Source organism: Miniopterus schreibersii, assembly GCF_964146895.1.
Source record: "Miniopterus schreibersii genome assembly, chromosome: 1".
NCBI classification, from domain to species: domain Eukaryota; kingdom Metazoa; phylum Chordata; class Mammalia; order Chiroptera; family Miniopteridae; genus Miniopterus; species Miniopterus schreibersii.
Window position 1 is genome coordinate 24,022,994 of NC_138101.1, and position 14,186 is coordinate 24,037,179.

The 14,186-nt window shown below is 38.7% G+C and overlaps 1 protein-coding gene across 4 annotated transcripts in view; it reads right to left on the bottom strand.

Annotated features, from left to right (window-relative positions):
* ATP8A1 (ATPase phospholipid transporting 8A1) overlaps positions 1–14,186 on the bottom strand; it is a 193,836-nt gene that overhangs the window by 109,641 nt on the left and 70,009 nt on the right. For 2 of the 4 annotated variants that reach the window (XM_081151451.1, XM_081151450.1), the window contains exons 15-18: positions 11,238–11,282; positions 4,412–4,484; positions 2,243–2,348; positions 897–979 (exon numbers count right to left, since the gene is read on the bottom strand). In XM_081151451.1, coding sequence (XP_081007577.1) covers positions 897–979; positions 2,243–2,348; positions 4,412–4,484; positions 11,238–11,282 — 307 coding nt within the window. The remainder of the gene's footprint in view (positions 1–896; positions 980–2,242; positions 2,349–4,411; positions 4,485–11,237; positions 11,283–14,186) is intronic. The other 2 variants (XM_081151453.1, XM_081151452.1) reach the window with 1 other exon arrangement.

Sequence of the window (14,186 nt, forward strand, 5' to 3'; positions counted from 1 at the left end):
GTTTTCTTCCTCAACAGAATGATTCTGAGATTTATCCATGCTATTGATGAATCAATAATTCATTCCTCTTTACTGTTTAGATATTCTATTGTATGAGTATATCACAATCTGTTTATCCTTTGTCCTACTGATGGACATTTGGTTTGTTTCCGGTTTTTGGCGACCAGGAATAAAGCTGCTAACATTCCATGAGACATCGTTTTGTGGGGATAAGCTTTCATTTTTCCTGCGTTACTGTGAGTACAATTCCTGGGTCAGGTGCAAGTTTACCTGCATGAGAACACTCTAAAAGGCTTTCCAAAGGGACTGCATCATCTTACACACCTACTAGAAATACCTGGATGCTCCGCTTGCTCTATGTTCTCATTAACATTTGGTGCCGTGTTTTTAATTTTACCCCTTTTGGTGGTATGTAGCGGTACATTATTGTGATTTTAATTCGCATTTCCTTGATGACTAACAGTATTTTTTCATGTGTTCATGGCCCATTCATATGTCTTCTTTTGAGAAATGTTTAAGTCTTCTGCCCATTTAAAAAACTGGGCCTGAATACTTGTTTAACCAAAAATTGTAATATAATTATAATAATATTGAGAAGGGATGGTGGTCAGGAGAGATAAGTCCTCATTTAACATAGTAAAGTAGAAAGTCAGCAAACATGTCTAAAATGGAAGAATCAAAACATATATCATTAATCTCATATATTTTCTGAAAATATAAGATGTATAAATGCCCAAAGAAAGAGATAAAAGAACAGAAAGTGATTTCTTCTGGAAAGGAGAATGGGAGTAGGGAACTTCTATTTTATAACAAGACTTTGGTATTACTTAATCTTTGAAACTACACATATGTTTACTTTGATGAAAAAAAAAAAGACTTAAAAATAAATAACTTACCGAATCTATAATCACTGAGTCAGGTGTTCTTCCAGTGAAAACAAAATTCAATTGCTTGGCTGCTCTGACCAAGGCTCCCTCATCTGTTTTGGGAAAGCAGGTGAAAGCAAACACATGGTGAAATAAAAATCATCCCCAATACAAGAGAAATACATTACTGTAACACATGTGCTGTTGAACCTTTAAAGAATTAAAATTCTTTTTATTCTGACTCCTGTTATTGAAATCCATGTCTTTTAAAATTCTGTGACAATACCCAAGGACTGAGCAGTATAATCAAGAGTCCGAGATAGGAACAGACCCTCGAGCGCGGTTTCTGAAGATCACCTCTCAGTCTTATTCAGATGCCAGGAGGAAAATGTGCATGTAGCCTTTGGCCCAGCGGATTTTCTAGAAAACCTTTCTCAAAATGAGTGACACAAAGCTGCCTTCTTACATTCTATGTTTTTCCTCCCCAAACGTCAACTGTAGAAAAAGTAATACTAGTAATTGAGAATTCAATTTAAATGGATATAAATGAACTGATGCTTTATTTTATCATGTATTAGTCACTGCCATCACCATGTCATCTCAAACCTTCTCGTTGCTGAGGGAAGGGTGTGGGATAAGAGAACGTTCTCTCCCCACAATGTGAGCTGTAACATATCTTATACTTAGAAGGAATTTGGTACGTTCTACAAGGTCACAGGTAATGGTTTAGAATATAGTTTAAAATGCTTAACAAAGTTCTCCAAAGTCTGTTCCTTCTTTCCTAAAATCTTACAATAATTGAATTGACTACTTACTCCATTTTACATTGAAAATAGGTTAAACAAGCCCAAGTATTAAATACTGCTAACTGTGCTAAGATATAATTTCATGGAATCCCTTCAAATGTGTAAACTGTCCTAATCCAAATAAATACACAAGCTCCTTGATTATGATTCCCAAGAGAGGAAGGCAAAACTGGTGTCCTAAAATGCACACTAGTTAGGCACACAGATCTTCCTTTTCCTGTCTGCTTATGTGCAAAACCAGTTTTGACTAAGTTATTTTGTAAAGAAGAAGGAACTTCCCATGTGCATAAAAAAAGTACTTTTCACTTGTGTGAATTTTGTTATTCAAATTTCCATATAAGTTATATCATCTACCAAAATTATATATACAAAGTTTTATATTTTAATATATAGATATATCTAATTCTGAAAGCCAAGGTTTTTCTAATTAGTAAATACATTTTTTTTTACCTAAAAAACAGAAGTTGGTCATTTTGCTTTTTCAAATTAAATTGATTTTTTTCTTGATAATCTCAAATTTCAGACCAATTTTCCTCTGAATACAATGCATCGCAAGGGCGTCATTTGTACCTGGGGATGCTGCCTGATAAATAATCTTGTCGCCTTCTCGCTCTGGTACTGCCGTGTGACAGACTGCCATCATGGTGAGAAATTCGCATATTACAGGCGCGGTTGGCTGTAAGAAATAAACCTACGTTAGACCTTTCCACTTACACATCTTGACACTAACAGCCATAGTCCTTCATGCCTACAGGAGCGTCGCTGTCAAACACGGAGGGCGTGAGGTTACAGCTAAGGAGACAACATCATTATGAAGAGAAAATACTTTTAACTAAATCATTCCTTCTTGCACTCTCTCATTTATTTCTAAACATTTATACAAGACAACTCTGTGTTGTCAAGCACAGTACAGTAAAAAAGGCGGAGACAGTCGAATACTGTGCTTAGAACACAGAAGGGAAATCCTCAAACCTTCGTTTACCTGTTCTAATTCCTGATCAGATTTCAATTTTAGTGACTATTTTGGGTCGGGGTGATGGTGGCAGGGGACTCCTGGGTATTGCCTGGTTGCCCCTCTCTCCAAGCACGGCAAACTTAACCTGACACGTTTTACCGAAAAAAGAAAGGATTGAGCAACCCCTATGTCCAAGGGACTCCCAGGGCCTGGGGAGGGCACCCTAGTGAACCCTTTCCGCACAGAGCTTAGAGTTCGTAGGAGAGAAGCCCCTGGTCTCATAAACGTCGGCCTATCTGGCTCCTGATGACGACAAATGCCATTCAAATTAATAGAGGAAAAACGCTTCTCTACGCTGCGGGGCGAAAAAGAAAACAAAACGAGAAAGAAGTGCAGTGACTGAAAGACGAAATCAAACATTATTTGAAAGAACTGTGCTCAGGCTACAAGAGTAGCCGCGGAGACGGGGCCCTGCCGTGGGCAGCTGGGACCTGCGGAGCGCGAGGAACAGGCCAGAGTAGCGTGCAGACAGGAAGGGCTGCGGGACGTGGCGGGGCGAGGCCGGGCTGCTCTGAGGCCGCTGAGGTGAGGCTGCTGAGCTTCAGTCTCAGGAGACACTGAGCAGACTGAAGGGCCCCTAACCAGACTGAAAGGCCCCAACGGAGGAAAGAGCGGAGCGTGAAGGGGAGCTGCTGTGGCCCGAGAAAGGGGGAGAGTGGCTCCGAGAGAGGCTGGCGACAGGCGGGGCCCAGATGGTGCAGCTGTGAGCTAAGAGGGAAGCCAGAGAGCGCGTCTAAACAGGGAAGCGGTGGACGTGACCCCCACTCGCATCCCTGCGGCCCGTCGGGTGCAGCAAGAGCTGCAGGGGGCGAGGCGGGAGACAGAGTGCCAGGGAGCAGCCAGGGGGCAGCCGGGGAGCAATCGGGGCCTCGCACCCCAGCCGCTGAAGGCGCCGGGTAGGGGCGAGAGCACCAGTGAGCTCGGCTCCAGGGAGCACCCTGGCCGGCAGCACCCACGAGGGCTGGGGGCTGCTGATCTGGAGGGGGCAAGGGGGGGCGGTGAAAGCAACCCTTAGGCTCCCAGAAGGAGTAGTGAGACGGGCGACGGTGTAACCTACTGAACCTGGGGACTCGAGAGGAAGAGGTCGAGGTCTAGGTCCCAGAGACCCGAAGCTAACGCTCTGTCCAAGGCTCTCCTGAGAAAAAAGGGCACAAAATACCCCCAGGGACACGCTGCTAGAGCCCGCCCGGCACAGGACAAGGTCCAGCTGCACCTCAGAGGACACGCTTAGGGTGACGGGCATGAGCCCAGGTGCCCACGGACTGAGCTGGAGGCAACCGAGAGGAAAAGTGCTCAGGTTTAAACTCCAGGAAATCCTATTACTTGATCTGGTGAAATGGTATTAAGTGTCAATATCTTGATAAAGATGCCCATGGCTCTTACTGTATAGACCTGGCTCTGGCCCTATCATTTTGAACAGGTAATTCATTTCTATAGATATTTTCAAGTTGCTAACAGCGAGTTGTTTCAAACAAACAGGGTTCTAATGTTATTTAACATAAAACATTTTGAAAAGATAGAATACTGATAATGATAATATTAAAACTAAATATCTAATAACCATGAATTCATGGGGACCAAGTAAAAAAATCAGCAATAGATTTTGAAAATTATTACAAGTAATCCTAAAACTAAAGAAAATATATAAACATGGAAGATAAGTCAGAGAAATGCTTATTAGTTTGCACTCATTTATTAAAATATAATGGTTTTATGTCACTTACATGATTATTTTGGAGATTTTCCAGCAATGATGAATCACTAAATGTTTTTTCATCTCCAAACTGTGAGCTCTGCCTAAAGGGAGAAAAAATGGAGTAAACCTGGTTCATCTATAGCAACTCACTGATCTACTTGTAACATACATTTATTTATTTATTTATTTACTTATTTATTTATTTATAAAAAATATATCTTTATTGATTTCAGAGAGAGGAAGGGAAAGGGAGAGAAGAGAGATAGAAACATCAATGATAAGAGAGTCGTCATTGATCGGCTGCCTCCTGCACGCTCCCGATTGGGGATCAAGCCCGCAACCCGGGCATGTGCCCTGACCTGGAGTTGAACCGTGATCTCCTGGATCCTAGGTTGATGCTCAACAGCTGAGCCACGCATGACCAGATCTGCTTGTAACTTTTAAAATAAGTCATTATGCTTGTAAACCCATAATAAATATGATTTAGAGTTCATTACTGAATAAGACATCACAGATTTCACTATCTTCTGGCTTCTAGTACACCTATTATTAAGATGTATTCATTAATTGTTCTTAGTTATACTTTCCTACTTATTTGTTAGATAAATTGAAATGTCAAGGAATATTCCCAGTAACATCTTGCATATGGAGGTGTATTCTTTTTAAAAGAATTCCAGACTGAAAACCTTTATAAATCTGAAGATATGCCTTATGAATCTCACAGTAATTCTTTCATTTTATAAATCACAGCTACCATAACTGATATAAATTTCAAATGTATTTACAACAAAGAACACTAGCTATGCAACTGAAGTATTTACATGGACACTGCATCCATTCACCAACGACGGCTTCCACCATGGATAACGCTACATGAGAACTCTTCTTTCAGAAAGTGGCTTCCTTTCCAAGATCATAAATGCCATCTGCTAATCACATGGGCTGTGTTGGATAATTCAGGCATGGGGTCCCCACCACCCCTCTCCAAAATCTTACAAAACATTCACTTTTAGTAAATGTAAACAGATGAAACAAAGAGGTGCATGTCATTTCAAAATAGAACCAACTGCATTAAAAGTAAAAGTCATACTTTAAACAGTGCGTTGACAAAACAACATGAATTTGCACACTGTTCACAAATAAAAATGCAAACCAACACTGATGTTTTGTTAAATTTTACCATAGAAATTTTCAAGTGGCACTTTGCTCACCAGGAGACAAAGAAATTATGGTGTTTTGCAAGAAGCAATAAGGTGGGGAGTGGAACAGTAAGGTAAGGACAACAAGCAGGCAGCCCGACATCAGATAATTTGCAGCTTCTTGCAGCTTGATTTAAAGGCTATGGTACATTGTAAGTAATTATTTCCTGATCATACAAAACTGAAGTCCTCATAGCAATAAAAGTTAACAGAAAATTCAGAATGTATATGGCTTAATTGGTATTAGCTATTTTTGCAATGATGATATGGATTATGACATTTTTTAAAATGCAAAATTCATGTCAACAGGAATGTAATCGGAAAAAAGGGGAAAAAAAGCTGGACCCATCCTTTTCACCTTAAACTAAAATAAACTTTGGATGGATGAACACTCTAATAAAAGTACTGAAGATGTGGGAAAATTTAACAAATAAATTAGGAGTAGAAAATGCCTAAGTAACAGACATAATTCAGAAAACAAAACAACAGGTGAATCTGCATAGAGCCAAAACATTTCCGCAGAGCAAAAACTACTGCAAAGTCAAAAATCAAAAATGGCAAACTGGGAAAAATTATTTCCAACTCCTATATGGAAGGCTAATTTTCATAAGATAAAAAGAACTCAGAAATCAGTAAGAAAAGATCAGCAATGCAATGGAACAACAAGGGAAGGATCTGAACAGACAGTTCATACAGAAGGAAATACGATTGGCTTTAAATGGACGTTCATCCCATAATGAAAGAAATGAAATTTAAATTGGACAGAAATAAAAGTTTGACAACTCTGTGCCCTTGGGATTATAGAAAAAATTAAATCATACCTCATCGGTGAGAATGAAAACTGGTTCAGCTTCTTCAAAGGGCAATTGGGCAATTTCTAGCAACATTTAAAATGCACGTATCCTTTGATGCAGTAATTCGAGTTCTAGGAATTCATACTAATTATCCACCTGGAGCAAAATGCTGTATGTATTCATTTTTTTTTTTGCAGCAAAGGATTAGAAATAACCCAAGTTCCCTCAGGGATGCTGCTTTAAAAAAGGTGGTGCCTCCACATATTAGAATACTGTGCCAAAAATGAGTAGCTATTCACGGGATATGGGCAAATCTCAAGGATGCACGGTCAAAAGAAAAGCTGGTACGAGACTGCGCAGTATGTTCACTCTATCTAAAGATGAGAGAAAAAGTACACGCGTGCATCGAGCTGGGAGAGTGCAGCTGAAGTCGGCTACACTGGCTGCCTTCAGGAGGGGAAGTGGAGGGGCCTGCGGCAGGGAAGGGAGGAAAACCCCTCGCTCTTCACACCCTTTGAATTTGTAACATGTTCACGCATTATGAACTTGAAAAATAATCCAATTTAAATTAAAAAACAAGAACAAAATCCATGCCAGCCACCTGAAATATATACACACCCCATATATAAATTAAATGTATACATTTTACACCGACACATACTACACACATGCACACACAGGAAGACAAGAGGCAGTGTGATCGATCGTAAAGCAGTTTTTTTAAAAAGGATCTGCCCCTCCTGCTTTTGAATGGTGCTGTTGGTTTCCAATCAAAATTCCGTAAAGGGAGACTTAATTTTTAGAAATAAATTTGTTATTCAGAGGCAGGTCCGGTAGAGTTCAAGAACATGAACAAGTGATTGAATCCAGTAATATTTTCTTGGACGGTGGTTTTAACCAAAGTAATGAGAATTGCTTTTCCCTGGGGCTCATAGTATTTCCCGAGGCAATTACAAAGGGGAGCTCCAAACCTTCTCTGAACCGGCTGCCTCACTGGCATAAATAAATTACCTGTCAAACTGAAGACTAACACTAATTTGGAGGCAATCTATCTCCCTGCTGTGCAGCCCCACCCGGGAGGATGCTGCCGGGAGCCCAGCTGTGGCAGAGTGAACAGGCCCCACCCGTTCCACACAGAATTACACACCTGAGTGAGATGAGAAGGTAAAGGAGACCAGAAAACAGAACTACCTGATGACATTATAACACCAAAGCTCACAGTGAAATGGCTGAGCACAGGGCACTTTAAGGTAGCTTTTCTGGAGAATTACCCTCACCAGCATTAACTTAGGAAAAAATGATCAGAAAGGATTACGTGGAACTGCATTAAGTAGTTAGGAAAACAAATATGTTATCTGGAATTTACTTCAAAATAACAGAGAGGGAAAGATAGAGATGAGTTGAAATTGGCATTGAGAGCATATTACTGAAGTGAGTAGATGAATGCATTTGTCTACTTTTGTTTATATTTGAATTTTTCCACAATAAACATTAGGGAAAAAATGGGTATGAAAATATATAGTTTTGGAAAATAACCGTATCTTAGGCTATGTGGTTGCTGAGATAAACAGATTATTTTTACCTCCAATGATAGAGTTTTAATAGAATTAATCTGTAAGGTTAACGGTACTAGCTTATGGTACTTGGCAATAACAACAAAACCATATTAATTTTGGAGTAAGTGGCTACTGGCTAGGAAATGATTTTACCTCTGTAAACTATTTGTATTAATATATTTAAGCAAGTAGATCTACAGCCATCATCCAATTATCTTTAATGAAACAGTTATTACATTATAGGTTTGCCTTCAAATTCAACTAAATGGAAAATAACCCACATATATTTAAGTGTTAAATATTATGTGTTTCTTTAACTTGAAATATTTGTGGTAAATACGGTAGGGCAGTAAAATGCATACAGGCCACAGGTTTTATACATGAAATTCAATGAACTTCACATTGGAAAGTGAAGCTGCTGACAGACAGGACTGAACTTTCGGATTCTGGATTCATACAGTCATCACACTCTAGTTTATCCCCGAAGTCCAGCAGCTTGGCGCACAAGATTCAATCAGGATCATACTTTTAATATATCGGTGTCACTGGCAACAGGAAGCCAACTGGATGAGCTTGGGGGGATGCCAGCTTCATGAATGTGCAAAACGGTTCCCCCCATGCTAACTTTCCTCAAGTCAGTTTAATTGCACCTGTTCTTCCTACCTTAACAAAACAAGAAAGAAAAGAAGAAAAAATCAGAAGACAAATAGCAAAGATATCTTGTGCTCTAAAAGCACTTCTTTTCTGAAGTTGTTACAGTCTATAGGAGGTAATGTGAGCAGCACCTAATTTATAACCAGGCTGAGTGAGGCTTTACCTCCAGCTCCCATGTTTACTGGTTGTATACTTTGGGGCAAGTTACTTATTAGCTGTTTTGCCTAAATTCCACCAACTTTGGAACAGTAATGTCAATCACAGCTTCTCAAATCTGTCAGGAAGATTAAATGAGAGACACCAGAGCTAACATTCTCTGTGAGCCTACTGTGTCCAAACACTACTCTAAACCCTTTAAAAACAGAACTCACTTAATCTTCACAACCTTCCTATGATGTCCACATTCTAGCAAATGAGGACAGGCAGGGAGAGACACTGTGCAACTTGTTCAAGGGCACCAGTAGGATCAGGATGTGAACTTGGGTGGTCAGAATTCAGTCTACATCCTTGACTCTGCATAGGACCTGAGACACAGCAGGAGTTCAAAAAGTATCTCTTCCTTTATCTTTGCAGGCCTAAAGGTAACTATTTGATGGATGGGGAATCCAAATGTATATTTAAAATAAAGTGTATTTTATTACAAAAGTGACAAAAGCCATCCTTAAGTGTTTATTTTAAAAAATATCATTAATATATAAATTTATATGTAACTGCAAGTGGAATTGTACAATTTATGAAAAAGCTGGCATTTTTATTTGGAGTTACCTAGTTTAGAATACCAAATTTTCCAAAAGGATGTTCTACAAAAGGAATTTATTAAACTAGATAAAATAACATCCTCTCTTTCCAACAGTGGTAAAAGTTATGAAACAACCTCTTTCCAAAGTAGGATATTTTAAATGACATGAGTAAACAAACAACAATCTTTAACATTTCCATTCAATCTTAATAAAAATATGGTAAAGGTAAGTTCCTTCTCTTAATAATGAGTTATCTTAGAAAAATGTGCACTAATTCTATATTAACGAACAAAGTTTAAAATTAATAGAAAGATCTTTTTAAAAATTTTTATTTATTGATTTGAGAGAGAGAGAAGGGAGGGGGGAGGAGAGAAAGAAACAAAGATTTGTTATCCACTTATTTATGTATTTATTGGTTGCTTCTCCTTTTTTTTTTTTTTTTTGTGGTAATCCTCACCAGAGGACATTTTTTCCATTGATTTTTTTTAGAGAGTGGAAGAGAGAAAGGGAGGGGGAGAGAGAGAGAAACATTCATGTGAGAGACACACTGATCAGTTGCCTCTAGCATGTGCCTCACCTGGGGCCAGGGATCCAACCTGTAACCCAGGTACATGCCCCCTTGACCAGAAATCAAACCCGGGACCCTCTGGTGCTCGGGCCGACGCTCCAATCATGATCCACACCGACCAGGGCTACGGGCTGCTTCTTTTATGTGCCCTTATGGGAGATTAAACCTGCAGCCTTAACCTGTTGGGATGATGCTCTAACCAACTGAGCTCCTGGCCAGGGCCTAATAAAACTATTTTGATGTTACAGAAAAGCAACAAATAAAAAAATATAGTCAGGATTTTAACTATATTATCGAAGGATTAAATAAAAGGGAATATCTACATGACATTCTAAGCAATGAGCAGAAATGAGATGACTCATCAGTTAGCACATGAACCAACACCTAGGTATCACGAGGCTTACTGCGAATTGTTACCAAATCTCTACTTCATTGAAATAAAATCCAGTTGAAAAATATTCTGTGATGTTATTGGGCTTCCATACCCATCAGAAATGTGGCTTATTCCTAAAAAGATGTATAAACTGAAAATAAAAACGTAACCACTTATAAAGCCACAATATTTTCTACAGTTACCAGCATTAAAAGAACCTGTTTCTTGACATTTCATTTTCAACCAAATCATGATGAATTATAAAAATAGCAACATAAACTTACCCTACTCTAAATGAAAATGTAAATCCATGAAAAAAGAACTTTATTTTTACTTTTCCTTTTTTGGAGGAGGGATTTTAAAGTAAAGTAAAAAAACCCTCCAAAATACTGAAATTAAACCTGTGAAATGCCATCTTTAATAATTCTAAAATTAATTACATTCCAGTTAACCCTAGTCCTCGGTAGTATAGTCTTTCATCATTTGTTCTACACATCTGATTTTTTAAAAAGTTCATTTTCTAGCCCTCAAACAGATTTAGTAAGCAACTGAAAAGAAATGTGAAGGAAGTTTCACTGCTTGGGTATGTTTCAGTAGCATCTTTTTGTAGCTTCGCAGAGTTCGTACATAGTGGCAGAAGGTGGCAATGCTGAGCTAAAAAACATCACATTTCTGGGGCTGTATCTGAAATCTTAGGGGACCTAAGTTGATTATTACAGACTTTATTCTAGATACACAATGTAAAAACTCTGCCAAGCGTAGCCTTTAAGCTAAATGCTTATGAAATGATTAAAGGTTATTCTATAGGAAGTCAAGGATATTTAATGAATTTCAACGACTACCTACTTTATAGCATGTCACCACACCTGATCAGTAACACTTTTTTCAGAAGTAGCGAAATGTGTCTGACAAGACAATAAAACGCAAGCCTTTTAAAGGAAAATCTGACAGAAAGGCCCATGCAGCTTACCATTCATCAGGAGAGCAGCCATAATCCTCGGGCTCAGGGACATGGCTTCAGAGAGCAAGAGGGACAGAAAGAGAGGAAACATAATCACAGGAAGGCTGGAAACATGAAAGTGCAAATAAGGGAACGATGGAAAAATGGATCTTCAAAAAGTTAAGAAAATGAATTTTTAGCTGATTCTGAAAGAAGGACAGTTAGTATAGTAACTACAATGGTAATTTATGGTAAATAAGCAGGTTTACAAAGTTATTCTGTAACTGAATAGCCTGCCTCTTCAACATAAAATAAATTTACTGATTTTATGCACAGAATTCAGTATTCAGTACGAAATAGTGAAACTTAGCAGTTTAACTACAAAGCCAATGGAAAATCAATCACATGCTGTATAATCAGAACCAAGTGTTTTAACATGTTAATACCTAATCACACTGGTAAAATTTACCGCATATATTTTAGAAGTAAATCTGATTATCATGAGGTGATAGTTCTTTAAGCAGGCATAGTAAAGTAAAATTAATTACATTTATATAAATTAAATGGAACTACATTTTAAGATTAACTGATTTTCAAAAAATTTCATTTGAACTGTAATTCTGTTATTAAACTATTTATTATCCCAAACAGAAAGCACGTTCATCAATACTTAATCTCATCCATTAGCTCATGTGAGCACTGGGGACGTTTGATGGATGTACAGCTTTTATTCTAACCAGCCAGTTGTACACTCAGTCAAAAGTGGCCCATAACACACAACAGAGTAGATTTTCATTTATGTATGTATTTATTAAATTACTTTTTTATTGTTCATTTTTTCCCAGCTTTACTGAGATGTAATTGACATATAACTGTAAATTTAATGTATACAATGTGTTGATTTGATACATTTATATACTGCAAAATGATTACCGCCATAGCATTAGCTAACACCTCCATCACCTCGCACAATTATCAGTTTTTTGTGGTAAAAACATTTAAGATTTCCTCTCATAGCAATTAAAGCAGATTTTCTTATCTCCCATTTCTTTTGTTATATATGTCCATTCAATATTTTCCCTTTAAATTAAATATATTAGATACAGATAGATTTTTGAAAATGCAGAGTTCTGTACAAACGTAAAATCATTGTTACTTTTGACAAATACACAATTAACTTCACTGGGATCCTCTCTCTCCCTGAGTGACCACTCCATTCTCTTTCCCCTTCCACCAAACTGGCCATGACGTGGCCTCGTTAATCCAGGGTACCTCTTCTGCCTCCGAAGCACTGACGGGCCTCCAAGCCCCTTGTGGCTGGACGCCCAGAAAAGGCAACGGCCTCCTGCAGGGCTCAAGGCAAGCAATTCTGACCAACCTCAAGGCTTGGAGTCCAGACTGGACCAGGCAGAGGCAGGGGCAGGGCGTGTGCTGCCCCCCAAGCAAAAGCACGGTGCCAAGGTTCCGCCGAGTCGCACTGGTGCTGCACAGCAGCCCCTGATCTCACACACCTGGCTTGCTTCTCAAGCCGGGCAGCTTAAAAGCGGCGGCACTCAAGACTCAGGGTCCCCCCCACCCCCGTCTGGTCCAGCCCTGGCAGATGCCGAGCGCTGTGCCACCCACACACCCGCTACTGAGCCTGCCTGCATGGGATTCCCGGTGACCACTGCTCCAGCAGTGCTGGCGTGTCTGTGCTGTGATTATTTGCCTTTGTTTGCATGTCAGGGCTGCGATATCTGCCAGGTAAGTTCTTCACTGAATCAGACTCAGTCTTAGATCTCCGCTAAGTATCACTTTCTCAGGGAGCAGTCCCTGACCTCCTGGTTGGATGAACCCCCAATCACAGACTCACACAGACCTCTGTACTGTGTTAGGATTTTATATTGGCCTGTGTGATTACTCAGTTAACATGCATTAACTCCCAATTAGACTATGAACTCTAGGGGCGGGAGTCCTGTGAACTTCTGCTGATCCTTACAGCCCCATCATCTAACCAAGTGACAAATACATAGCAGGAAATAACATTCATTGTTGAGGCATGTGAATAAAGAAATTCGTGGTGTTTACCCAGCTTTCACCACCAGTCATAGTAAGCAGGAAGATACATGTGTTGGTTTTAATCTAGATTGGGGGGTAAGTATTATGGTAATTGTGAGATTTCTCACAATGAATCTTTTCTTGGTGTTAAAGAAGTTGTTGATCCTTTCAGCAAACATATTACTAAATAAAATATTGTCAAATAAATCTAGTCACATACTGTATTCATATATAAAGATTGCTCTTAAGAACATTCATTTTCACTTAAAGAGAAAATGCCCATGGCATAGTTTTAGTGCTGATTAAATGGCTTGCTGGCACAAAAATCCCTGTTTAAGTTCACTTAATAGAATTTTTTTTTAACTTTAGAGATTATTCCTTGTTAAGCCTAGTCTAGCTCATCAGAACAGTAAGGTCTAAATTATCAACAAAGATGGTGCTAAGGACTGTAGCCTAGAACATTCACTATATTGAGAATCCTAGCCTTGAATACAAATACCTCTTACTATTTCTGGAATTCAAGTAACTGTGATAAAACTCACTTATTCTCTACAGGAAGCAATTTGCTAAAATGATACAATGATACTTTAATAGATTAACAGTAGCATATCTAGTTTGTAAAGGGTTAAATTTACAAATGACATAATTCATTTATATTTAACTAAAAAGTCCTAACAGATTTAAGCATATTGGTGTCTCTGATACAAACTTGATCTCTAGAAAATCATTATCATAAGTGTGTACAAATCTTTTTATTTTATTGGGGGCAAAGTTTACATAAAATGAGAACAAAATTCATCAAGAGTAAATTTCGAAGCATTGTTTTGTGTTAAATATTATCTTCTAACAAACCTATGGAATACATAGACTAGGCAAAGATTAAATACTATCAAGAGACCTCATCTTGTCCTTCAAACTGATAAAAGGGAGAGAACTGACCTT